Source organism: Haliotis cracherodii, unplaced genomic scaffold (genome assembly GCF_022045235.1).
Source record: "Haliotis cracherodii isolate W230 unplaced genomic scaffold, xgHalCrac1.p SCAF_14, whole genome shotgun sequence".
Lineage (NCBI taxonomy): Eukaryota > Metazoa > Mollusca > Gastropoda > Lepetellida > Haliotidae > Haliotis > Haliotis cracherodii.
The window spans coordinates 17,964,484-17,991,331 of NW_027266269.1; the positions used below are offsets into that span (position 1 = coordinate 17,964,484).

The window sequence follows — 26,848 nt, forward strand, 5'->3', positions numbered from 1 at the left end:
AAGGACGGACCCAAGCTATCTTCCCTACCCCACAACAAACAGAAGTTGACTGAGAGAAAACTCCACACAGAGATACAGTTGTTCTTCTGCTGAAAGCAGTGGTGTAGAGAACAGCAGCTGTACAGGTTTATTCAATTCAATGCAACACAATAAAAGGTTTCTACATCATTTCAATACAATATAGAAACATATGTAAAATAGAGAAAGTATACATACATAACACTGCCACATTTATAGTAAGGAATCATACATGTCTTATGTAATAATTTCTTTGTCATATCATGTCATTTGAAAAATGATGAATGTTAAAACTTCAGCAAAAAATAATACACAGTTGAAATCCTTTCTCATAAAAGCAGTATGGCAAAAATACTCCTGTAATAGTCTGTGTGTTCCCTTTGTTCATGACTGTATACAGCTACAGATTGTTTTCAGATGGTTTGCCTGGTCAGATACCATAGAAAGTCCAGTCGTTTCGTAAAAATGGTATCTAACGAGAATGAGTGTAGTATTCTCTATGTATGTGGTAGTCACCTACATGACACCTGTATGTTGTAGTCTACATGACACCTGTATATTGTAGTCGCCTACATGACACCTGTATGTTGTAGTCTACATGACACCTGTATGTTGTAGTCTACATGACACCTGTATGTTGTAGTCTACATGACACCTGTATATTGTAGTCACCTTCATGACACCTGTATGTTGTACTCACCTACATGACACCTGTATGTTGTAGTCTACATGACACCTGTACATTGTAGTCACCTTCATGACACCTGTATGTTGTACTCACCTACATGACACCTGTATGTTGTAGTCTACATGACACCTGTATATTGTAGTCTACATGACACCTGTATGTTGTAGTCACCTTCATGACACCTGTATATTGTAGTCACCTACATGACACCTGTATATTGTAGTCACCTTCATGACACCTGTATATTGTAGTCACCTTCATGACACCTGTATGTTGTAGTCACCTTCATGACACCTGTATGTTGTAGTCACCTTCATGACACCTGTATATTGTAGTCACCTTCATGACACCTGTATGTTGTAGTCTACATGACACCTGTATATTGTAGTCTACATGACACCTGTATGTTATAGTCTACATGACACCTGTATGTTGTAGTCTACATGACACCTGTATGTTGTAGTCACCTACATGACACCTGTATGTTGTAGTCACCTACATGACACCTGTATGTTGTAGTCTACATGACACCTGTATGTTGTAGTCACCTACATGACACCTGTATGTTGTACTCACCTACATGACACCTGTATGTTGTAGTCACCTACATGACATATGTATGTTGTAGTCTACATGACACCTGTATGTTGTAGTCTACATGACACCTGTATGTTGTAGTCACCTTCATGACACCTGTATGTTGTAGTCACCTTCATGACACCTGTATGTTAAAGTCACCTACATGACACCTGTATATTGTAGTCACCTTCATGACACCTGTATGTTGTAGTCTACATGACACCTCTGTTGTAGTCACCTACATGACACCTGTATGTTGTAGTCTACATGACACCTCTGTTGTAGGTTGAGGATTCGTGGAAGTCCACAGAGTTTGTGGTGCTGCCTCACAAGGACTCCAAAGACGTGTATATCCTGGGCGGGACAGATGACATCCAGCAACTACTTGACGACAGCAACATCAACGTTGCTACCATTGCCAGCTCTCGTAATGTCGGCCCCATCAAACCTCGCGTTGAGGAGTGGGGGAAACAACTGGATCTGTTCAACAAAACTCTGGTTAGTTTGTTGGTTTGTTGTTTAACGCCGCACTCAGCAATATTCAAGCTATATGACGGCGGTCTGTAAATAATCGAGTCTGAACCAGACAATCCATTGATTGACATCATGAGCATCGATTCACATAATTGGGATACAATGACATGCATCAACCAAGTCAGCGAGCCTAACCACTTGATCCCGTTAGTCGCCTCGTGACAAGCACAGTCACCTTTTACTGCAAGCATGGTTACTGAAGACCTATTCTACCCAAGATCTTAGTGCAGACACTGACAAAACTGTCACTGTCTCACTGATTAACCATTTCAAAACTAATTTCTTAGTTCATGATTTTCCAGGTTCAATATTGTTGGACTTATGAATAGTGTAGTAGCTGTGTTTCTTATCTTCAAAACTAGGCTGGGGTTGTGGGTAACAATTGGTTCCCAACACCCATGCCTTTTGTCAGAGACAACAACAACGAGGGTTCGATTGTCACTTGTTGGGACCTGGGTGACGGTACAGACCTTTGCTCATGCTATCAACCACCTGTATGCCTGGTTCAGACATTACAAGGATGGTTTCAATTCACTTTTCAAAGGAATTACCGAAATCATTTTCAATAGCAACTTATTAAAAATGTATTAATTTTAATTCTTCAATTAAAAAAACTTTTTGTTAATATTTTGTCCAGAGAGTCTGACAACTGAATCCTCATATAGATAGAGTGTATATTATTGGTTTTCCCCCTGACAGGAAGAATGGCTGAACTGTCAGCGAAGCTGGCTGTACCTGGAGAGCATCTTCTCGGCGCCGGACATCCAACGTCAGCTGCCGGCCGAGGCCAAGATGTTCATGCAGGTGGACAAGTCATACAAGGACATCATGAGGAAGGTGAACAAGGTCCCCCTGGCTATCCGGGCCGGCACACAGCCAGGTACGTTCAGCCACTGTCAGCCACATGGGTATATTGCTGGAATGTAATTCTCTCCTCCAGGGATATGGCTGAGATAGTACTTCAAGCAGCATTAAACCATGCTCACTCACTGATCTTTCAAGTATGTCTTTGGGTGTGTTACCAAAGTATATAACACTTATATAACTATATAACTATATAACAAAAATATGGAGATTACCAAACACAATTGCTTTCGCAATATATTTGCATTCATGTAGCACTTGTATATCAACTATTGATCTGGAAATTCAGCCCTCTCTTCCTAATAAGCTCAATCCATGTTCAATTCTAATAATGGAAAACCTATTATGAGCACATATCAAAATGAGTGTAGCACTGACTCAATGCCATCTTTGTTCTCATGCTATCGAGCTGTAGAGCATCTTCCCGAGGCAAGAGCGTCCACTAGCCTTTTTATCAAAGTCTTGTTTCCACCAGTGCCACATCAAGACCACTTTCCTGTGCTAAATATGATTGGACTATCTCACATATGGATAATCCAATCAGAGAATGTTTCACAAAATCAACATCCATGACTGGTACTGTTATAATGTGATTGTGTGATAATGTGATAATGTTATGATGTTATTGTGGGGTTGTTTGATAGTGTGATAATGTTATGATGTTATTGTGGGGTTGTTTGATTGTGTGATAATGTGATAATGTTATGATGTTATTGTGGGGTTGTTTGATAGTGTGATAATGTGATTGTGTGTTTGTGTGGTTGTGTGATTGTTTGTTTATGTGATTGTGTGGTTGTGTGTTTCAGGTCTGTTAGAGACCTTCCAGAACAACAATGCTCTGCTGGACCAGATCATGAAGTGTCTGGAGGCCTACCTGGAGTCCAAGAGAGTCATCTTCCCACGGTAAACAACTGTCCTGTCTCCTCTTACTCTTCATGTTATTTTCTCTTTTTTAAACAGTCTTTTCCCAGATCCTTTGAGTAAACTAAATGTGAACTGTAGAAGACAATGTGATATTGCCTGGTGATCCATAACAGTCTTTTCCCAGATCCTTTGAGTAAACTAAATGTGAACTGTAGAAGACAATGTGATATTGCCTTGTGATCCATAACAGTCTTTTCCCCGATCCTTTGAATAAAATAAATGTGAACTGTAGAAGACAATGTGATATTGCCTGGTGACCAATAACAGTCTTTTCCCAGATCCTTTGAGTAAACTAAATGTGAACTGTAGAAGACAATGTGATATTGCCTGGTGACCAATAACAGCCTTTTCCCAGATCCTTTGAGTAAACTAAATGTGAACTGTAGAAGACAATGTGATATTGCCTGGTTAATTATAACAGTCTTTTCCCAGATCCTTTGAGTAAACTAAATGTGAACTGTAGAAGACAATGTGATATTGCCTTGTGATCCATGACAGTCTTTTCCCAGATCCTTTGAATAAAATAAATGTGAACTGTAGAAGACAATGTGATATTGCCTGGTGACCAATAACAGTCTTTTCCCAGATCCTTTGAGTAAACTAAATGTGAACTGTAGAAGACAATGTGATATTGCCTTGTGATCAATAACAGTCTTTTCCCAGATCCTTTGAGTAAACTAAATGTGAACTGTAAAAGACAATGTGATATTGCCTTGTGATCCATAACAGTCTTTTCCCAGATCCTTTGAATAAAATAAATGTGAACTGTAGAAGACAATGTGATATTGCCTGGTGACCAATAACAGTCTTTTCCCAGATCCTTTGAGTAAACTAAATGTGAACTGTAGAAGACAATGTGATATTGCCTGGTGACCAATAACAGCCTTTTCCCAGATCCTTTGAGTAAACTAAATGTGAACTGTAGAAGACAATGTGATATTGCCTGGTTAATTATAACAGTCTTTTCCCCGATCCTTTGAGTAAACTAAATGTGAACTGTAGAAGACAATGTGATATTGCCTGTTGATCAATAACAGTCTTTTCCCAGATCCTTTGAATAAACTAAATGTGAACTGTAAAAGACAATGTGATATTGCCTGGTGATCCATAACAGTCTTTTCCCAGATCCTTTGAGTAAACTAAATGTGAACTGTAGAAGACAATGTGATATTGCCTGGTGATCCATAACAGTCTTTTCCCCGATCCTTTGAGTAAACTAAATGTGAACTGTAGAAGACAATGTGATATTGCCTGGTGATCCATAACAGTCTTTTCCCAGATCCTTTGAGTAAACTAAATGTGAACTGTAGAAGACAATGTGATATTGCCTGGTAATCCATAACAGTCTTTTCCCAGATCCTTTGAGTAAACTAAATGTGAACTGTAAAAGACAATGTGATATTGCCTGGTGATCCATAACAGTCTTTTCCCAGATCCTTTGAGTAAACTAAATGTGAACTGTAGAAGACAATGTGATATTGCCTGGTGATCCATAACAGTCTTTTCCCAGATCCTTTGAGTAAACTAAATGTGAACTGTAGAAGACAATGTGATATTGCCTGGTGATCCATAACAGTCTTTTCCCAGATCCTTTGAGTAAACTAAATGTGAACTGTAGAAGACAATGCGATATTGCCTGGTGATCCATAACAGTCTTTTCCCAGATCCTTTGAGTAAACTAAATGTGAACTGTAGAAGACAATGTGATATTGCCTGGTGATCCATAACAGTCTTTTCCAGATCCTTTGAGTAAACTAAATGTGAACTGTAGAAGACAATGTGATATTGCCTGGTGATCCATAACAGTCTTTTCCCAGATCCTTTGAGTAAACTAAATGTGAACTGTAGAAGACAATGTGATATTGCCTGGTGATCCATAACAGTCTTTTCCCAGATCCTTTGAGTAAACTAAATGTGAACTGTAGAAGACAATGTGATATTGCCTGGTGATCAATAACAGTCTTTTCCCCGATCCTTTGAGTAAACTAAATGTGAACTGTAGAAGACAATGTGATATTGCCTGGTGATCCATAACAGTCTTTTCCCCGATCCTTTGAGTAAACTAAATGTGAACTGTAGAAGACAATGTGATATTGCCTTGTGATCCATAACAGTCTTTTCCCAGATCCTTTGAGTAAACTAAATGTGAACTGTAGAAGACAATGTGATATTGCCTGGTGATCAATAACAGTCTTTTCCCCGATCCTTTGAGTAAACTAAATGTGAACTGTAGAAGACAATGTGATATTGCCTGGTGATCCATAAAGTACAGTCACTGGAGAATTGCATTACTATGATTGCCTACCCAAATGGATAATGGGAATTTTGCATTTCTTCACAAACGTTTTAAGTCTAGGTTTTGTCAGCTTGAAAACATCCTACGGTTGATTTGTAACTAATGTTGGATTTCTTCCTCTTGCATGGCATAATTTCTTCAATTTATTGTATGTTTTAGATTCTATTTCTTGTCTAATGACGAGCTGCTGGAGATCTTGGCTCAGACAAGGAACCCTATGGCTGTACAGCCCCATCTGAGGAAATGTTTTGATGCAATCGCAAAGCTGGAGTTTGGGATACAGGCTGCATCAGAAGGCAAGGCATCACCTGAAGGTATGATGGTTGTCATGGCGATGTAATAACTAGGAGACACTGGCCCATAATAAATATAAGATTTTCGTCAAGACAAAGGCAAAAATGTGAACAATGGTCCAGACAATGTGAACAATGGTAACCTTGATCCAAATAATGTGAACAATGGCAACCTTGGTCCAGATATGTGAACAATGGTAACCTTGGTCAAGATAATGTGAACAATGGTAACCTTGGTCAAGATATGAGAACACTGGTAACCTTGGTCAAGATAATGTGAACAATGGTAACCTTGGTCAAGATATGAGAACACTGGTAACCTTGGTCAAGATATGTGAACAATGGTAACCTTGGTCCAGATAATGTGAACAATGGTAACCTTGGTCAAGATAATGTGAACAATGGTAACCTTGGTCCAGATAATGTGAACAATGGTAAACTTGGTCAAGATATGAGAACACTGGTAACCTTGGTCCAGATAATGTGAACAATGGTAAACTTGGTCAAGATAATGTTAACAATGGTAACCTTGGTCCAGATGATGTGAACAAAGGTAACCTTGGTCCAGATAATGTTAACAATGGTAACCTTGGCCCAGATAATGTGAACAATGGTAACCTTGGTCCAGATAATGTGAACAATGGTAACCTTGGTCCAGATAATGTGAACAATGGTAAACTTGGTCAAGATATGAGAACACTGGTAACCTTGGTCAAGATATGTGAACAAAGGTAACCTTTGTCCGGATTAAGTGAACAATGGAAACCTAGGTCAAGATAATGTGAACAATGGAAACCTTGGTCCAGATAATGTGAACAAAGGTAACCTTGGTCCAGATAAAGTTAACAATGGTAACCTTGGTCAAGAAAATGTGAACAAAGGTAATCTTGGTCCAGACAATGTGAACAAAGGTAACCTTGGTCCAGATAAAGTTAACAATGGTAACCTTGGTCAAGAAAATGTGAACAAAGGTAATCTTGGTCCAGACAATGTGAACAATGGTAAGCTTTGGTCGAGAAAATGTGAACCATGGTAACCTTGGTCAAGAAAATGTAAACAATGGTAACAATGGTCCAGATATGTGAACAATGGTAACCTTGGTCCAGATATGTGAACAAAGGTAACATTGGTCAAGAAAATGTGAACAATGATAACCTTGGTCCAGATATGCGAACAATGGTAACCTTGGTCAAGATATGTGAACAATGGTAACCTTGATCCAGATATGCGAACAATGGTAACCTTGGTCCAGATAATATGAAGAATGGTAACCTTGATCCAGATATGCGAACAATGGTAACCTTGGTCAAGATATGTGAACCAAGGTAACCTTGGTCAAGATATGTGAACCATGGTAACCTTGGTCAAGATATGTGAATAAATGTAACCTTGGTCAAGATAATGAGAACAATGGTAACCTTGGTCAAGATGTGTGAACAATGGTAACCTTGGTCAAGATAATGTCAACAATGGTAACCTTGGTCCAGATGTGTGAACAATGGTAACCTTGGTCAAGATAATGTCAACAATGGTAACCTTGGTCCAGACATGTGACTAATGGTAACCTTGGTCAAGATAATGTCAACAATGGTAACCTTGGTCAAGATATGTGAATAATGGTAACCTTGGTCAAGATAATGTCAACAATGGTAACCTTGGTCCAGATGTGTGAACAATGGTAACCTTGGTCAAGATAATGTCAACAATGGTAACCTTGGTCCAGACATGTTAACAATGTTAACCTTGGTCAAGATAATATCAACAAAGGTAACCTTGGTCCAGATAATGTGAACAATAGTAACCTTGGTCAATATATGTGGACAAAGGTGACCTTGGTCCAGACAATGAAAACAATGGTTACCTTGCATGAGACAATGTGAACAATTGTAAACTTGTTAATGAGACAGATAATGTGAACAATGGTGTGATAGTGATATGATACTGACATAACAATTATGCCAGTGGTAACAGTTAATATTTTGAGAGTGACAACAGTTATGACAATGGTTAGAGAAGTGATGTAGAGCTTGTGGCAGTGATGTATGACTGGAATGCTCCTTGTGTTGTAGATGGAGAGAAGGCTGAGATTCAGTACACCAACGACATCCTCGCCATGCTGTCCCCTGAAGGAGAGAAAGTGTCCCTTGGCAAGGTAAAACTGAAAAAACTAGAGTCTGATAAAACTAAACTTTACGGTCAATCAAATAGAATAAATTACATACAGTTCACACAAAACATCACACAAAACAGATATTGATGGGTCTGACATGGTACAAGACTATTCATGTTGCTGTACCCAAAATGACCACAGATATCGGTGAAATTGTTTTAAGTAATTCTCCCTCAGCATTATCTGTTTATGTTCATGTTAGTTCACCCTCAATAGTTCCATTGTTTGCGAGATGTCATGTCAACACTTGTCACAAATACTTGAAGATGATGTCATCTATTGTTCATAATGTCCCTGATGTTTCTTGTGATGTCATTCCACAAAGACTGAAGGAGCTGATGGCTCCACTTATGACGAGGTAGCTCAGAAACAGACTGAATCATGGACTATCTGGTAATCATAACATACTGTCGAAAGTCCTCAGTCACGGCTCTGCTCTGGCTTACACAATGAATTCACTGAGGACCTGTAATTCCTCCTAGCTAGTGGTTATTATGTAAGACTGTACTTTGTGTTGCAGGGGCTGAAGGCTCGAGGCAATGTGGAGGACTGGCTGGGTAAGGTGGAAGAAGGAATGTTCTCCAATCTCAGGAAACTCACCAAGGCCGCCATCACAGACTTCGAGCGCAAGACGAGGGAGGATTGGGTTGTCTGCCATGCTTCTCAGGTATTTCTACCAAGTCATCAAAATTTCAACAAAATTAAACAAAATATGAGGTGGAGGCTTTTTTTTTAATTCATATATATTTTTCAAACAAGGTTAAGATATCTGTGTAAACATTTGGTCAAAAGATGGGATTCACTTGCCACATGAAGGTTATATCCTCAGCAAAGCCGGCAGGGTTAAGTTGAGAGGACCACCAGATCAGATTTATTTGGAATGAACGTTTGGTTTTCAAAATGCTGTATGTTTTTTCGAGAGAGCAACCAATATGGAATTATACATAACAAATTTGCACAATGGTTGGTTAATTTTTTTGTAATGACATCCCACATCTTGCATTTCGGCCAACACACTGGAACTAAAAGTTTATAAATGTCCTTTGCTCGAAGGAGGGAAAGGTTCCTGTGTTTTGAGAGCTCATATTTCATAACTTTTATCCCAGATTTTTTCTCCTGGAAAAATATACCAGCATTTAGAAATCATTATGTATTAATATGTTTTTGCCAAGGGAAAGGATATGGTGGATTGTGTTACTTAAAGAAAGAAGGGAAAACTCCTACCCATTTTATTTGTACAATGGGACAATAAACTGATGTAAGGTGGGATGATTTGTGGTGAATTAAAATCTAATAATTTATTAGTTATAGATTGATTATAGTTTGTTGTAGTAACAGATAGTCAGTGATAACCTTTAGAAAAAAGAAGATATGTATTGATGATTGGATTGGACAATTATATGTTTGTCCCTCTATCTAAGCTTTTGCAAACAACTTCCTCCTGACCATGCTGACCATCAAATTTTCAGATTTCCATTTATTGTCGTGATCATTGTCTGAAGGGGAAATAGTTGGGTTGATGATTATGATGGTTTACGTGCTGTATTCCCGATGGTGTGATTGAAATGATGACATGTAGTATGTGCTGTGTTGTAGATTGTACTGACAGTGTCGCAGCTGATGTGGTGTCGGGATGTTACCGAGATCCTGGAGGGAGACTTTGACAGACTTGCAGCCATGAAAGACTTTGAGGGGAAGAATTACAGAGTAAACACAATGCTTCAAACTGTTCATATAAAATATTTTTCAAGCACACTATGTATTCACAGACTGAAAGCAAAGGAAACAATCTGTTCTTGAATAGGATGGATGACATGGGATGTCAGTGCCTTTTTCTAACATAAAAGTGTGGTCCACTTTAAATTGTTATTGGTAATTAAGTCTTGTGCTAACGTTGCCATACCATTTTTGCACTTGTCTTACTTGTGGAATTTCTGGAATGTTACAACACTTGTTTCTTCCATTTTAGGATTTGAACAAGCTGGCTGCCATTGTGCGCGGTGAACTGCCCAAGTTGGCTCGGGCTGTGCTGTGTGCTCTCATCACCATTGACGTCCACGCCAGGGACATGATCACCGAGATTGTGCAGATGGAGGTAGGGGAGCAAGTGACACATTGCATTTCAAAACATCTATGATCCACATCATTGTGGTTCCATCTAGTGGTAAACATCTATGACCCACGTCATAATGAGCAAGCCATGAAATAACTGAAATACTCTTCACTAATTCATGATTACCTCAAGTGACCTGCAAGCCAATATGACCTGACCATGCCCTGTGTAGGTTGACATCAGCAATATGACCTAACCATGCCCTATGTAAGTTGACAACATCACCAAAATGAGCTGACCATGCCCTGTGTGTGTGTTGACAACATCATCTTTATGACCTGACCATGCCCTGTGTGTAGGTTGATATGACCTGACCTTGCCCTGTGTGTAGGTGGACAATATGACCTGACCACACCCTGTGTGTAGGTTGACAACATGACCAATATGACCTGACCATGCCCTGTGTGTTGGTTGACAACATGACCAATATGACCTGACCACGCCCTGTGTGTAGGTTGACAACATTAGCAATATGACCTGACCACACCCTGTGTGTAGGTTGACAACATGACCAGTATGACCTGACCATGCCCTGTGTAGGTGGAAAACATTAGCAATATGACCTGACCACACCCTGTGTGTAGGTTGAGAACATGACCAGTATGACCTGACCATGCCCTGTGTGTAGGTTGACAACATCAGCAATTAAGGACCTGACCATGCCCTGTGTGCAGGTTGACATGACCAATATGACCTGACCATGCCCCGGGTGTAGGTTGACAACATCAGCAATATGACCTGATCATGCCCTGTGTCGGGTCTTGCCCTGTATGTAGGTGTACAATATGACCTGACCATGCCCAGTGTATAGGTGGACAACATCAGCAATAGGACCTGATCATGCCCTGTGTCGGGTCATGCCCTGTATGTAGGTGGACAATATGACCTGACCATGCCCTGTGTGTAGGTGGACAATATGACCTGACCATGCCCTGTGTGTAGATGGACAATATGACCTGACCATGCCCTGTGTGTAGGTGTACAATATGACCTGACCATGCCCTGTGTGTAGGTGGACAATATGACCTGACCATGCCCTGTGTGTAGGTGGACAATATGACCTGACCATGCCCTGCGTGTAGGTGGACAATATGACCTGACCATGCCCTGTGTGTAGGTGGACAGCATCAACAGCTTCCAGTGGCAGAAACAGCTGCGGTACTACTGGGACCTGGACATGGACAACTGCGTGGTGAGGATGTCCAACTCCATCTACGAGTACGGCTACGAGTACCTCGGGGCGTCCGCACGACTCGTCATCACTCCACTCACTGTGAGTTCTTCCTTATTTGTTATGTCTGATTTCCCAACTGCTTTTTGTTTTTGTAACTACAAAATGAAGTAAATGTATGATTTAATGATGGTCTTGTAGGAAAGGAAACCCTTAGTTTTACCATGAATTTGGAAATTACTTAATTCTGATTGGTCAGTCAGAGGCTATTGAATCACAATAAACCCTCTCTGATTGAAACAGCTGGTTTGACGGCCGCATCACGGCGGAAGTTAATGTTCATAGAATAGTACTTTTTTCAGTCATTGTCGGTATGCGTATTTAAATAATTATACCTATTATAGATTATAGATATTTTAAGTTTTGGGGACAACAGAGATATCTATATACGACTGTGATGTCATATCTTTTGTGTCACAATGAGCAATATGTAGAATGAAAGCTTTGCAAAGCTTACTTAGTTTTCTTTCTGTGTGCCCACCTCATGTTAGCTTTCCAAGTTGCCATGCTTACGTGCTGTCATTGCCTGTCACATGTTCGAGTGAAGTATCACGGTGTAAACAAATTGCCTGAGCATATACAGCGCCATATTTTGTTTAAAGGCTGTTGTCGGTGAATCCTAATTCAGATCGACAACCCTCTCAAAACACTGATCTGAACCCATGCCGCTTCACTCAATATATTTGCTAGCACCAAAGAGTTCGCGTTTATTTTAGTCATAGTAAAATGGAGATAAACATATTGTGTTTTCAATGTAGAGCTCATCTTCCCGAGGCAAGAGAGTTAACTGACTATAAAAGTGCAGTTTCCACCCTTACCGAACTAGGCTGGCATTATGGAGTTACACTTGGCTGGACTAACGAGTCTATGCATAGTCCAATCAAAATCGCCCACCGAAATCGAAATCTGGTTCGTAAACTGTCGTGCAGATTTCGGTTGATTGCAGGATTTGCAAAGCATGTGCACCGCCAACTCTTGTCAACAGATATTTTCCAAATCTTTTCATGTTTTTGATCAAGGTGCTTACGTGATTTGATGCATTTCGCGATGTAAGACCCGTTTTATCACAATATAGATCTTGATTATCGATCAGATCATCCTGACTCGGCGCCACCATTTTGTGTGAAACAAAGGCAAGTGATACGAGAGGTGGAATCTGATTGGTCCATAGGAGAGGCTTAGAAGGGACATAACTGGTTACTCTCTTGCTTTGGGAAGATGTGTAGATTTAACTGCGCTAGATTGAATTTGGAACCGAACATAACACAGTAGGTTTATCTCCTAAATAACACATAGTCTAAATCCATCACAATGGAATCCCCTTTCTGGGCTCAAAGCACTACATCATAAACATATCCGGCAAACAAGTAGTTAATTGAATAAACCTAGTAAAGCCCTGATTTTCATGACATAAACCTGGACATGTACACTGTTTGTGTAACAGCTTATCAATTGCTGCTTTAAATAATCTTCAATGTTCAACTAATGTACATTGGAAAAAGATTTTTGGTTGACAATGTTGGTTTTGCATGGCTTTGTGTGTTGCACTAAGTCACCATGTTCCAGCAATAAAGGTGTAGATAAATAGGACCTGGTCACATCATAGTATCGGAATGTATACCAGGTTCTAGAAAAGAAAATGAAAAATTGCAAAATACTGCTCTTCTATTATTTTATACCTTCATTTATTACACTTAATTAGCTGTGAAAGTGAATGAAATGGTAAGTTACTGTAAGTCAATTGGTAGGAGTGGAGTTGAAGGGAGAGACTGTGTTGCAGGATCGGTGTTACCTGTGTCTGATGGGAGCCCTGCAACTGGACCTCGGGGGAGCGCCTGCCGGACCTGCCGGGACGGGGAAGACAGAGACCACTAAAGATCTGGCCAAGGGGCTGGCCAAACAGTGTGTGGTCTTCAACTGCTCAGATGGTCTCGACTACAAGGTACACCAGAACAGTCCAAGTTACTAATCTTTTACGTGATTCAACTGTGTAGAAAGGTTGTTGGTAGTCTAGTGGTTAAGGCATTTGCTTGTTGACCTAAGGTACCAGTTTGAATGTAGCCCATGTCTGATGTCCCCCTGCTATGGTATTGCTGGGATATTAGTAAAAGCTGCGTAAAACAATATTCCCTCACTCACTCTCCTAACTTGGAACATCTGATAACTTATTAATTTCTTCAGCAAAGACATATGAATTCATAAAGTGTTTCATGGCAGTTTCTAAGGCTGTCCATCCTTGATATTGTTTCATAACAAATCTGTGCATTTGAACAAATTAATTGCCTGACATATTTTTATTGAAATAATTTTTATTTACTCGAAAGACATTTAACTACATTGTGTATGTGGTGGTTTTTGAAATTATTTATATTAGAGTTTTATACTATGATACTAATTTTCAGAAAAAGTTGTCAGACTGTCGTACGTGAGTTAAGATGTTATGTCTGGTCAGCAGTATTACAGATGATTGTGAGGAGAGCTGGTTTACACGGTCTGCATGTTTCAGATGATGGGACGTTTCTTCTCGGGTCTGGCCCAGTCCGGGGCTTGGTGCTGCTTTGATGAGTTCAACAGAATCGACATTGAGGTGTTGTCTGTCATTGCACAGCAGCTGATTACCATCAGGAACGCCAAGGCACAGAAGGTAGTGGAACACAACTGTCTTCCTTCAGTCATGATGGACTCCCAGGACAAACGTGTTATACACCATGTACCATTGCTACTCTCAAAACCCGTTTCAAATCTGATTCAAGAAATTCAGGTCATGAGTGTTTTATACTTCAGTAATGATTGACTTCCACGACAAAATTTGTATACACCATATACCAGTTCCACTCTCAGAACATGTTTCAAATCTGATTCAGGAAATTCAGGCCATAAGTGTTATACTTGTCGATTCGAAAAGGAGTTGAAAGATGTAAGAAGGAATTATCTAACTCTCTGTAACTTATTGATTGACATTTTGGTGCAGTCATCTGAGGCACTGCAATGTTTTGTGCAGAGCGCATTTCTTAAGCATGCAAGGGTCCGATGATTGTGTGTTTGAATCCCAAAGTGGCCATGATTGTGATACTTGGTTTACCAGTCCCATACCTGTGCTTATGGGTTTCACCAAAGTGGTAAACGTAAGACCTGCATCACTTCAGGCTTTCCTCTCACAGCAAGCTGATATAACGGAACTATTGTTGAAGCTGTGTTTAACCAGCTCACAGCTTCCAAATGTTGCAAGATCTGCAGTTGCGTGTGGTTTGACATGGTATCCAACTTGTTTTTTGCAGTTGTCCAGATTCATGTTTGAGGGGCGCGAGATCAAGCTGCTGGCGACTTGTGCTGCCTTCATCACCATGAACCCCGGCTATGCTGGGAGGACCGAGCTGCCAGACAACCTCAAGGCTCTCTTCAGACCCATTTCTATGATGGTGCCTGACTACCGTAAGTCGAATGCTAATCTGTCTTGTCAGTCAGTGTTGTTTTAGTCAGTATCATTATCTGCAGTAGTTGTGATGATGTAGCTGTATGATGGCAGCATGTAACAATTTAATACAGAACGGACAGTGTCCCAGTAGTTGACAGGATGAACATTGATCATTGGGTCTGATGCCCCTTACTCGGCAAGGTCCTATATTGTGCCTACCCTATCTGTCACCATATTTGTCAGTATATTTACTAGTAGGGGGAAATGGGGCAGTTGTATGACGTTTCACACCCTTGATTCTTTGTGTCATTGCAAGTCGGAAAATGGTGTATTTCTTGAAGAGCATGTCCAAATTATACTGTTGATGATCATGATGATGATGGTGGTGGTAATAGTGACGATGAACCTTCCTCAGGTCTCATTGCTGAGGTGATTCTGTACTCCGAGGGCTTCGAGTCCTCCAAGAATCTGGCCCAGAAGATGGTGCAGATGTACAAGCTATGCAGTGAGCAGCTCTCACAGCAGGATCACTACGACTTCGGTATGCGTGCCGTCAAGTCCGTGCTAGTCATGGCTGGCTCACTCAAACGTCAGAATCCAGACAAACACGAGGACGTGGTGCTCATCCGTGCTCTCCGAGACAGCAACCTGCCCAAATTCTTACAGCAAGATGCAATCCTGTTCCGAGCCATCCTGTCGGACTTGTTCCCCGGGGTGGAGATCCCTGATCATGATTACGGACGCCTCCAGACCGAGATCGAGGGCGTTCAGGCCAACATGAAGCTACAGCATGTGGAGGCTCAAGTGAAGAAAGTTATCCAGTTCTACGAGACCATGCTGGTTCGACATGGGGTTATGCTGGTCGGACCAACTGGGGGTGGAAAGACTACAATCTACAAGGTATGTTGAAGTTAGTTGTTCCCGAAGAATCTTTTGCGGAGTACCCTATCAAAAACAGCAATTGAAGGATGTGGCTGCTTGATTAACTCTAATAGTCAGTGTATTCTGTATTTGTTTTTATGTTGTGTGTGGGGCAGTTGGGTAGCCTAGTGGTTAATGTGTTAGCTCATCACGCCGAAGACCTGGGTTCTCCAGGTACAATGTGTGAAGCCCATTTCTGGTGTCCCCCGCCATGATATTGCTGGAATATTGCCTAGAAGCAGTGTAAAACCATACTCACTCCCTTATATTGTGTTTCACCCTGCAGGGATTCTCAGGGTTTAACCTTGACTTACAAAAAGTAACGTAATAATTAATGACAAGGGTCCTTAAAGGAAATATGAGAATCCTGCAATATATTGAAATGGTGCAGTGTACTTTAAGATTTGATAATTACTTTAATTACAGGACCTGCATATTTCTGGCCAAGAATTTGGCACAAAGAACAATATTGTGTTCTCTCAGGAATATAATTTCATTTCTGTGTCCATTCTTTACATTTATACACTGGATGAACATTTCTGGGTCAAGTTAAACCCTGCCCAGTGCCCTGTACTTGATTGTGTTTATGGTTGCACATAATGTTTTGGTCGATGGCATGGATCATTTTTTACATTTTCTGGAATATTGCTTACTGTAGCATAAGAAACATTCAATCATTCAACCAAGATGGTAGCCTAGTGGTTAAAGTGGTATCTAGTCAGACCAAAGGCAAGGGGAATAATTCCCCACGTGGGAACGATGTGTCAAAACCATTTCTATATGTCCTGCTGGACAAATGTTCAATCACACACTCCTTTGCTTTTCTATAACTTTAGATATTTTCCTGTTTACCTGTATGTGATTGTTTTGTGCAGATATTGGCGACCACTCTGACAAATCTCCATGCAGACGGCTTGTCCACTGATAACGCGTTCTATCAGCCTGTCTACTGCCATCTGATGAATCCCAAGGCCATTACCATGGAGGAACTGTACGGAGGTATTGACAAGCTGACGCTGGAGTGGCATGATGGGCTGATGGGACTGACCGTCAGGAAGACCGTGCAGGTACACTCTCTCTGCCTCTTGCCCTGTGTTACTGTGTACATAGGGGACAGGGTGGCCAACAGTATGGGCTCAAAACAGTTCTTGTCTTGTGGCCTGAAATTGTCTTTTAGAGATACTGATTCAGAACAATTTAATCTTAATATATGGTTTCTGTTTAGCTGAGTTTACTGGACTGAAATATGTTTTACAAGGCTTGAGCTTTGGAATAGTGGTGAAAATAGCAGATTGCAGATGTATATTAAAAAACTAGCATCAAACTTGTCCTTGTCCTATGGGTTATTATTAGCAGAGCTCACAAGATGGAAATAACTTGATCCAGATTTTGAACTTGAGACTCAATTTGCAGACTGCCCAGTCAACTAACGCATTGCAATTCACTGTGCAGCAGAGTTGTGTCCCTTAGTTGTGCCAGAATTCCATGCCATGGATTCACATCCCAGAATCCTGCTGAGATTTCTTGGTTTGTCGGCACCAGACCTGTGTTCACGGGTTTCACCAAAGTGGTAGACATCTAAGACTTGCATCACTTCGGGCTTCCTCCTGTAATTAACCTGACATGCAAACATACATCTAAAATATTGTACAAATTTGAGTTAAGCTAAACTCCCTTGGTAGATGAGACAGGAACTTGGAATGCGTGAGGTTCAAGTGTTTTAACGTTTCCCGTAGGACACGTCGGAGGACCATCAGTGGATCGTATGTGATGGCCCCGTGGATGCTCTGTGGATTGAGAACATGAACACAGTGTTGGATGACAACAAGATGCTGTGTCTCGCCAACAGTGAGAGGATCAAGTTCACGCCGTTCATACACATGTTGTTTGAAGTGCAGGACCTCGCAGTGGCCTCCCCTGCCACAGTCAGTCGGTCAGTCACAGCTTTACTTGTCTGCCATTGCTCCTTGAACCAAATGAAGTTGTGATGGATATTTGAACATTTGGCGCAGTTTAGGATTATATGCACGCAAAATCTTGTAATCCATAAATCTCTGTTTGCTAAAAGGATTTCATATGATTCCACTAGATCCTGCAATGTTTGTCAAGTGTGTGGAGCTTGCTAAGATGATTTATTTCATTGCTCTAAATGACAATATTCCTGACAATATCTAAAAGAAAACAAAATACCTCATGTGTGAAACCAATTGGCGGGGGATATTGAATTGGGTTCCCTGCGTCCGTGATTCCGTGTGTGCGTGCGTCCCAAAATCGTTTCTGGACCATACTTCAGAAACCGTTAAATATTTCTCTATGAAACTTTGCAGGTCTACGAGACTCATGCAGAACTGGTGCCTTTTGCTATTTAAGAATTTTAGAAATTTTTATTTTTTATGTTTCGATGGCAACAAGTTGGACTTAGGTTCTATAAGGGTGGTGGTCATTTCCAGAGCGTAACTCAAAAACTGTCAAATACTTTCATACAAAACTTTGCATGTCTACCAGGCAGATACTGAACTGGTGCCTTTTGCTACATAGGAATTTTATAAATTTTTATTTTTTATGTTTGTGTTTTTCAAACTAATCCCAGCACCCCACTGACTCTATTCTGCTTCATCTCTCGCATGTTCCCAGGTGTGGTATGGTGTTTGTGGACCCGGAGGAGCTTCGGTGGCTGCCATTTGTGCGGACATGGATGGAGAGCTGGTCACACAAGCTGAAGGAGGAGACTAAAGACTTCCTTTTAGAGCTCTTCACCAAATATGTCGCTGATGGACTCAAGTTTGTCAACAAGAAATGCTTACAGACCATCGGTCAGGTAACTCCAGAGTCTGACAGCAGAATTACCCTCCTGAGGTATTTTCTGTATAACTAGCTTGATATTATGTAAATTCACCCTAAGAGATCCTCTACTGTCCATGAAATGTGAGAATGATCCCTGCCAATGAAGAACAACGATATATAACTCTTAGCACAGCTGAAATGTTAGTTATCCTCAACCTATTATGATCCTGAGTCTTGTAGATAATTCAAAGTTTTGATTTCTCACCTAATTTAGTTTTTTATTCTGGAGTATGATAGATGAATACCTTGTATGTAACACCCCAATGAATAGACTGCTAGTGTTGGGATTACAGGGTTATTGTAGTGTGTGTTACCTAGAGTTGTGAGGGGATCACTACTGACCACATAACAACTGCTGCCAGAAGCTCCATTCCAGCTCATGCCGCTGTCACATGGGAAAGTGTATTGAACAAAGTGATGCTGTGAAGAGTTTCGTGATACATGTTTAAAGGGTATCAGGTAGTCATTATGTCAGGCAACTTCGCTATAGCTGGAATATTGCTGACTGTGACATAAAACAAGATTCACTCACTCAGGAATCAAAATTTGTAAATTTTAACAAGATTTTGTTATACAAAAAGCAGTTAAACATGGTGAAATCAATAATCATGATATTAAAATTCACATTTATTGGTGTATAAACATATGGTTAGATCACTAGCAAACACCTCATAGGCCATGGAAACAAATAGAAATATTTCCACAGCAACACATGTGATCTGACATGCTGGCATGGTCCAGAAGGTGGTACAGTGGATGGGCATCCCCACCACCTGGTTTCAAAAGTCTGCAATGATTTCACAAGAGACAAGAGGCATTAAGTTATTTTAATGATTTTATAGAACATATCTTTTGATAGGACATATTTCTATATCATGACAAAATAGGAAAACGTCTTAAGAGCATCTTGGATAACAATCAGTCAGTGTGGTTGAAAGTGACCAGATCTGAAAGCCTGCACCTTCCCTGTGCCAGCCAGTGTGAGTCAGTCCTCCATGTGACAGTGGTGACTAGTGACTTGGGTACTGTAGATCATCTTCTCCTGGCTCCCTGTCAGCTGCATCTGTGAGGTGATGCCAGCCAGTGTGAGTTATTCCTCCATGTGACTGTGGTGACTAGTGACTTGGGTACTGTAGATCATCTTCTCCTGGCTCCCTGTCAGCTGCATCTGTGAGGTGATGCCAGCCAGTGTGAGTCAGTCGTCCATGTGACTGTGGTGACTAGTGACTTGGGTACTGTAGATCATCTTCTCCCGGCTCCCTGTCAGCTGCATCTGTGAGGTGATGCTCCACTCCTGTGTTTCCAGGTTGACATCAGCAAGGTGACGACTCTGTGCAAGCTCCTGGAGGCCTTGCTGTTCCCCGCCAAGGGGGGACCAGACTTGAACCAGGACCCCAACAAACTCCACCCCATCATCTGCACCACCTTCGTCTTCTCCTACATCTGGGCTATTGGCGGCAACATCGTCGAGACCTTTTGGGATGCCTTTGATACATTTGCCCGGGGACAGTTTGAAGACAACGGTGATGCCAAGGTATGCACATGATTTGTACCAGGTTTCAGCTGATGAATCTTTCCAGAAAATGTATAATCCCTCCCCTCCCCTCCCCTCACCTCCACTCACCTCCACTCACCTCCCCTCTGCTGCCTACAGCTGCCGTCTGGTGGAGACCTCTGGGGCTGCTACATGGACTTCGAGACCCGCCGCATGGACTCCTGGGAGAAGATCGTCCCTCAGTTCAAGTACAACAAGGATATGTCCTTCTTTGAGATGCTGGTCCCCACCGTGGACACTGTCCGCTTCGGCTACCTGCTGGAAAAGCTGTTGTCGGTCAAGCGGTCAGTCCTCTACACTGGAGGGACAGGAGTGGGAAAGGTAGGTTCGGAGGATACATACAGTAGTAATACAAGCTCCTATGGCTGTCATATGCGCCAGGAAAAAAGGAAGTTTAACTCTTCATTTTAATGATAGGATGTTGTGTGTTGTTGCTGTGTGTTGTACTGCAGGGCTATAATATGGCCACTAGTAGGAGACGGTGACTCCCCATTTTGCAGACACTACAGTTTACAAACAGAACACAAGGTTTAATGCACTGCCATTTACTACCTTCCTAGCTCTTCATTAGAATGGTATCACCCATCCTACTTTGCAGACATTAGTCTGAATAATGAAACATGAGTTTCTGCATATTCTTATACTGTCATACAGATATTCATATTACAACAGACTTCCCACATACAACATCCAAAGTACTGATTTATTATGTCATATGCATTATTTCTCCATCTTTGTATTTTGTCAAAATTCAACAATGTATTAAAACAGACTTCCAATTTATCAAGTCATCTAGCACTGATTTAGGGTAAGTGTAAAGCACTGATTTACAAGATCACTTAACTTAACGTAACAAGTCTGTCAGCAGCATCCAGGAAGTCAGGTTGGGTTTTCAGTCCCTGAGAAACTTCTCCTTGAGTCCACCAAAAAGATTGGGGTGTCTGCATAATGGGGTGTCTGCAAAGTGGGGTGTCTGCATAATGGGGTGTCTGCATAGTGGGGTGTCTGCAAAGTGGGGTGTCTGCATAATGGGGTGTCTGCAAAGTGGGGTGTCTGCAAAGTGGGGTGTCTGCATAATGGGGTGTCTGCATAATGGGCTGTCTGCAAAGTGGGGTGTCTGCAAAGTGGGGTGTCTGCATAATGGGCTGTCTGCAAAGTGGGGTGTCTGCAAAGTGGGGTGTCTGCATAATGGGGTGTCTGCAAAGTGGGGTGTCTGCATAGTGGGGTGTCTGCATAATGGGGTGTCTGCAAAGTGGGGTGTCTGCAAAGTGGGGTGTCTGCATAATGGGGTGTCTGCATAATGGGCTGTCTGCAAAGTGGGGTGTCTGCATAAGGGGGTGTCTGCATAATGGGCTGTCTGCAAAGTGGGGTGTCTGCATAATGGGGTGTCTGCAAAGTGGGGTGTCTGCATAATGGGGTGTCTGCAAAGTGGGGTGTCTGCATAATGGGGTGTCTGCAAAGTGGGGGTGTCTGCAAAGTGGGGTGTCTGCATAATGGGGTGTCTGCAAAATGGGGTGTCTGCATAATGGGGTGTCTGCATGATGGGCTGTCTGCAAAGAAGGGTGTCTGCATAATGGGGTGTCTGCAAAGTGGGGTGTCTGCATAATGGGCTGTCTGCAAAGTGGGGGTGTCTGCAAAGTGGTGTGTCTGCATAATGGGGTGTCTGCAAAGTGGGGTGTCTGCATAATGGGGTGTCTGCATAATGGGCTGTCTGCAAAGTGGGGTGTCTGCATAATGGGGTGTCTGCAAAGTGGGGTGTCTGCATAATGGGCTGTCTGCAAAGTGGGGGTGTCTGCAAAGTGGGGTGTCTGCATAATGGGCTGTCTGCAAAGTGGGGTGTCTGCATAATGGGCTGTCTGCATAATCGGCTGTCTGCAAAGTGGGGTGTCTCCAAAGTGGGGTGTCTGCATAATGGGCTGTCTGCATAATGGGCTGTCTGCATAATGGGCTGTCTGAGTAATGATGTAGATCTGTCTGAGACTAGTGAAACTCTGTAAGGACTAGTGGATATTCCAATAATGTAGTCATGTTGTTTGAACCACTTTTCTGAAATGAGTTGTTGACTTGTTGCATTTAATTCGTGGTGCTAATCACTGCTTGGCAATTAACTAAATAGCTTGAATTTTTTTATATTTTGAGTACAGTTAGTAGTTGGTAAGTTTCAAATGGACAAAAAAATACAAACTTGTGTCTTTACAACAAATGCTGCATTCAGTTAGGCACTGGAGGTAGGCAGTAGAAACTAGGTATTGTATACTCTTTTTGATATTATTATGTTTATAACATTTTTCGTTGTTGTTGTCAAGAATAGATAAATGTACAAAGAAATTTCATATGATCACCTGCTACATCTTGTTTAGTCTGTGATTGCCCGGGGCCTGCTGAACAACATATCAGAACGCCAGAACTATGTTCCGGTGTTCATCAACTTCTCGGCCCAGACCAGCAGTGCCAGAACACAGGAGATGATAGAAGGGAAGCTGGAGAAGAGGAGGAAGACAGTACTAGGTCAGTCACTCCGTCCCATCAACACTTGTGTCATCATTGAACACAACATGCAGAAACTGCTCTTTTTGTTCACTCTGTTGCAGAAATCATCTATAAATATAAGTACCTTGACATTAGTTTTATAATGTGAAGATGGTGAGAAATGTACTTTGTACAAGTAATCTGGACATACACATGGAAGGAGTGAGTTGTTAGAACACTATCATCCTTGTGTTTCCAGGCGCACCTATTGGCAAGCGTGTCGTCTTCTTCATTGATGACCTCAACATGCCCAAGTTGGACACCTACGGGTCCCAGCCGCCCATCGAACTCCTCAGACAATATCAGGACTTTGGTGGATTCTACGACAGAGAAAAACTCTTCTGGAAAGACATACAGGTAGGATCAAATTGTATTCTTGTATTTGTTCAAAGGTATTTTGTCAGTTATGATCAGATAGCAGTGGTGAAATGTCAGTTGTTCTTGTGACCCCGCCCACATGCTTGTCCATTTACCTCTGACATTACCAGGCATTCCGTTCACTTGCCTGTTTCACCTGTCATGGCTTGGAACGGTCCTCTGTCATTGTGACCTGACACCCCCCTGCTGTAAATGACTCAACCCTGATATGTACCAGTAGAATAGGGCTGAAACTGTTTTGTTTTGTTCATAGCCTTGAAGAGTGTGTGTCTTGATATGTTGGAAAATTTGTAAATAAAAGACTTTGATTCGATTTTTGACAAAAGCACAAATGTTTAGAAAGTGTAGAAGCTATACAATCTGTGGTACAAATACCAAGTTTCACATGCCATTTAAAAATTCTTATTTCTGCAGAAGTTTACTAGGGTTTAAGAAAATTTACCTTACAAAATCTCCAAACCTGTATAACAGAAAATTAGTGCTTTTCATGTGAAATATCCTGCTAAGTTACAGCTGAAGTATGTTTCCTGATTGATAACAATTCCCATGACCCACTCTTACAGGATGTGACCTTGTCTGCTGCCTGTGCGCCGCCTGGCGGTGGCCGTAACCTGGTGACCCCTCGTCTAGTCCGCCACTTCAGTATGCTGACCATACCACCACCGACTGAACACAGCCTCAAACACATGTTCATGGTCAGTTCCAGACATTTGTCAATAACAATAAGTAATAAAAAATGCATATTTATGATGCAGATATCCATGCTCTGAAGCATGATCATGGCACTACACAATTATTACCCATATCAATGGATCAGTTAGTCCCAAGTCTTGAGACCTTTAGCGAGTACCTGGGTAGGGTCGGGTAATACCAGGGTTGAAAAGTTGGGCTCATCCCAGCCCAAGCAGTCGGAAACTCCCCAAAAGCACCTACATAGCAGACTTGTAGTTCAATTCTGAATCAATGAGATTGGACTGCAGTGTAAGTTGTGGCTTGTTCTTCTTCCAGGCTATCTTGACTGGGTTCTTCATGGACTTCCCCCATGCTGTGAGACAGGCCACCGAGTCCATCGTGTCAGCCGCTGTCGAGATATACGGCAGAATGAGCACAGACCTTCTGCCGACCCCGGCAAAGTCTCACTACGTCTTCAACCTCCGAGATCTGTCAAAATGTGTACAAGGTACAGATCATGGTTCCTTTATGTTTATTCCAGTGTTCTGGTCACTGAAGAAGCAGGGTAGACCAGTCATCTGGTGCTGGTGCTGCAATTAGCCTTGCAGAGTTGTGTCCCTTAGACGTGTCAGTAACCGATGAACATGGTTTTGAATCAAGTGTTTTCAGCAGTGTACCTGTGCTTGTCGGTTTCCCAAAAGTGGTCAATGTCTAAGACCCAGGCTTTGTTCCACAAAGAAATCATAGCACTGAGTTACGATCATTTTAGTGCTAAGATCAGTTTGTGGAACACAGCCCTTCATTACATCGGCTTTCCTTACACATCAAGGTGACATGCCATGATAAAACTGAGATACTGCTCAAGGTGGTGTTAAACTAAACTCAAGAAAGACAGATTCACAGGTTTATCACAAAACATTGACATTCAGGTAAAAGATAACATACTGGTCAAAACTGCTGTACTTTTGTTTGCACAGTTGTCTATTTTAATATGTTACATTAATAATGACTTAAAACCACTTTTGTTAATCCAGTTCAAATTTAGAAACCGTTCAATATAAATATACCCTTTACTTAACATGACAAATGCTGATAGTAACACTTGTAGCATGGTTTAGTATCTTTACATAGAGCGGTGGTGTTGGCGTTTCAGGTATCCTGCAGGCAGACCCAGGAGTGATCCGTGACAACAAGCAGGTGTTCCGTCTGTTCTGTCATGAGTGCCAACGTGTCTTCCACGATCGTCTCATCAATAATGAGGACAAAATGTACTTTCACCAGATCATGTCAGAGATGGCCAGCAAGCACTTTGGAGAGGTGAGTGGCCTGATTCATTCATGTACACGACTGGTCTTCAATTCCACATGTTTGTTCTAGAAATATTTTTTCTCCATTTTTCTTTGTAAATTATAACAAGACTGAAGGAGTTGTTGGTATCTCATCAATGATTATATCTTATTGAATTTAGATTTCTGTAGGTTTTTTTTATTTCTGCTGATTTTTGGAAAAGATTATATGCTTTTTTCAGCAGATAGATATACAAACTATTTTATTTGATCTTTTTTTCCCACAGAATATGGAACCAAATTCATTTATTACACATCCTATAATATTTGGTAACTTCATGAAAATGGGTGCCAATGCTGATGATAAGATGTATGAAGAACTGAGCGACTTTACCAAACTGAAGAATGTTTTGCAAGATGTAAGTATAAATTTGAGCTATTGCAATGATAATACAGTTGAATATCATTGAGTTGGACTCTGATGTGGTGAAATCTCTGTTGTGTCAATTGTTCCGGCATCACTATTGCCTTGGGTTATGTATAATGCAGACTGCACTCATGTTACTGAGTTCTGTATAATGCAGACTACAGTAACATTACTGAGTCTGTATAATGCAGACTGCAGACACAATGATGGGTTCTGTATAATGCAGACTGCAGTCACAATGATGAGTTCTGTATAATGCAGACTGCAGTCACATTACTCAGTCTGTATAATGCAGACTGCAGTCACAATGATGAGTTCTGTATAATGCTGAGTGTAGTCACATAACTGAGTCTTTATAATGCAGAATGTAGTCATATTACTGAGTTCAGAACAATGTAGACTGTAGTCACATTACTGAGTTCTGTACAATGCAGACTGTAGTCACATTACTGAGTCTTTATAATTCAGAATGTAGTCATATTACTGAGTTCTGTATAATGCAGACTGTAGTCACATTACTCAGTCTGTGTAATGCAGACTGAAGTCAAATTGATGAGTTCTGTATAATGCAGACTGCAGTCACATTACTGAGTCTGTATAATGCAGACTGCAGTCTCATTACTGAGTTCTGTAGATGCATTTAGGAGTAATGCAGGATAATTATACAATGTAAGAAATATTTAAATTTTACTAAAATGCTGACTTAAATTAAATCCCAACTTGTTCATGTCTAGCATTGTGTCTCTCCTCAGTACCTGGACGACTTTAACATGCAGTCGGCTAAGGAGATGAAGCTGGTGTTTTTCTTGGATGCCGTGGAGCATGTGTCTCGTGTTGTGAGGATGTTGCAGCAGGAGAGAGGCAACGCCCTGCTTGTGGGGGTGGGGGGCACAGGGAAACAGTCACTGACCAGGTACAGTACTTGACAACACAGTGTCACTATGTCCTAACTATCGGTGTGTGTGGGGGGCACAGGGAAACAGTCACTGACCAGGTACAGTACTTGACAACACAGTGTCACTATGTCCTAACTGTCGGGGTGGGTGGGGGTCACAGGGAAACAGTCACTGACCAGGTACAGTACTTGACAACACAGTGTCACTATGTCCTA

The 26,848-nt window shown here is 41.4% G+C and overlaps 1 protein-coding gene across 3 annotated transcripts in view; it reads left to right on the forward strand.

Annotated features, from left to right (window-relative positions):
• LOC139461044 (dynein axonemal heavy chain 6-like) overlaps positions 1-26,848 on the forward strand; it is a 103,042-nt gene that overhangs the window by 39,120 nt on the left and 37,074 nt on the right. For all 3 annotated transcript variants that reach the window (XM_071242551.1, XM_071242550.1, XM_071242549.1), the window contains exons 23-47: positions 1,571-1,783; positions 2,519-2,699; positions 3,490-3,586; positions 6,063-6,217; positions 8,266-8,348; positions 8,887-9,033; positions 9,963-10,073; positions 10,336-10,461; positions 11,597-11,752; positions 13,491-13,652; positions 14,217-14,354; positions 14,989-15,142; positions 15,541-16,025; positions 16,922-17,113; positions 17,783-17,979; positions 18,681-18,864; positions 20,197-20,424; positions 20,545-20,766; positions 22,806-22,953; positions 23,174-23,331; positions 23,916-24,047; positions 24,361-24,532; positions 25,178-25,341; positions 25,598-25,729; positions 26,490-26,650. In XM_071242551.1, coding sequence (XP_071098652.1) covers positions 1,571-1,783; positions 2,519-2,699; positions 3,490-3,586; positions 6,063-6,217; positions 8,266-8,348; positions 8,887-9,033; positions 9,963-10,073; positions 10,336-10,461; positions 11,597-11,752; positions 13,491-13,652; positions 14,217-14,354; positions 14,989-15,142; positions 15,541-16,025; positions 16,922-17,113; positions 17,783-17,979; positions 18,681-18,864; positions 20,197-20,424; positions 20,545-20,766; positions 22,806-22,953; positions 23,174-23,331; positions 23,916-24,047; positions 24,361-24,532; positions 25,178-25,341; positions 25,598-25,729; positions 26,490-26,650 — 4,298 coding nt within the window. The remainder of the gene's footprint in view (positions 1-1,570; positions 1,784-2,518; positions 2,700-3,489; positions 3,587-6,062; positions 6,218-8,265; positions 8,349-8,886; positions 9,034-9,962; positions 10,074-10,335; positions 10,462-11,596; positions 11,753-13,490; positions 13,653-14,216; positions 14,355-14,988; positions 15,143-15,540; positions 16,026-16,921; positions 17,114-17,782; positions 17,980-18,680; positions 18,865-20,196; positions 20,425-20,544; positions 20,767-22,805; positions 22,954-23,173; positions 23,332-23,915; positions 24,048-24,360; positions 24,533-25,177; positions 25,342-25,597; positions 25,730-26,489; positions 26,651-26,848) is intronic.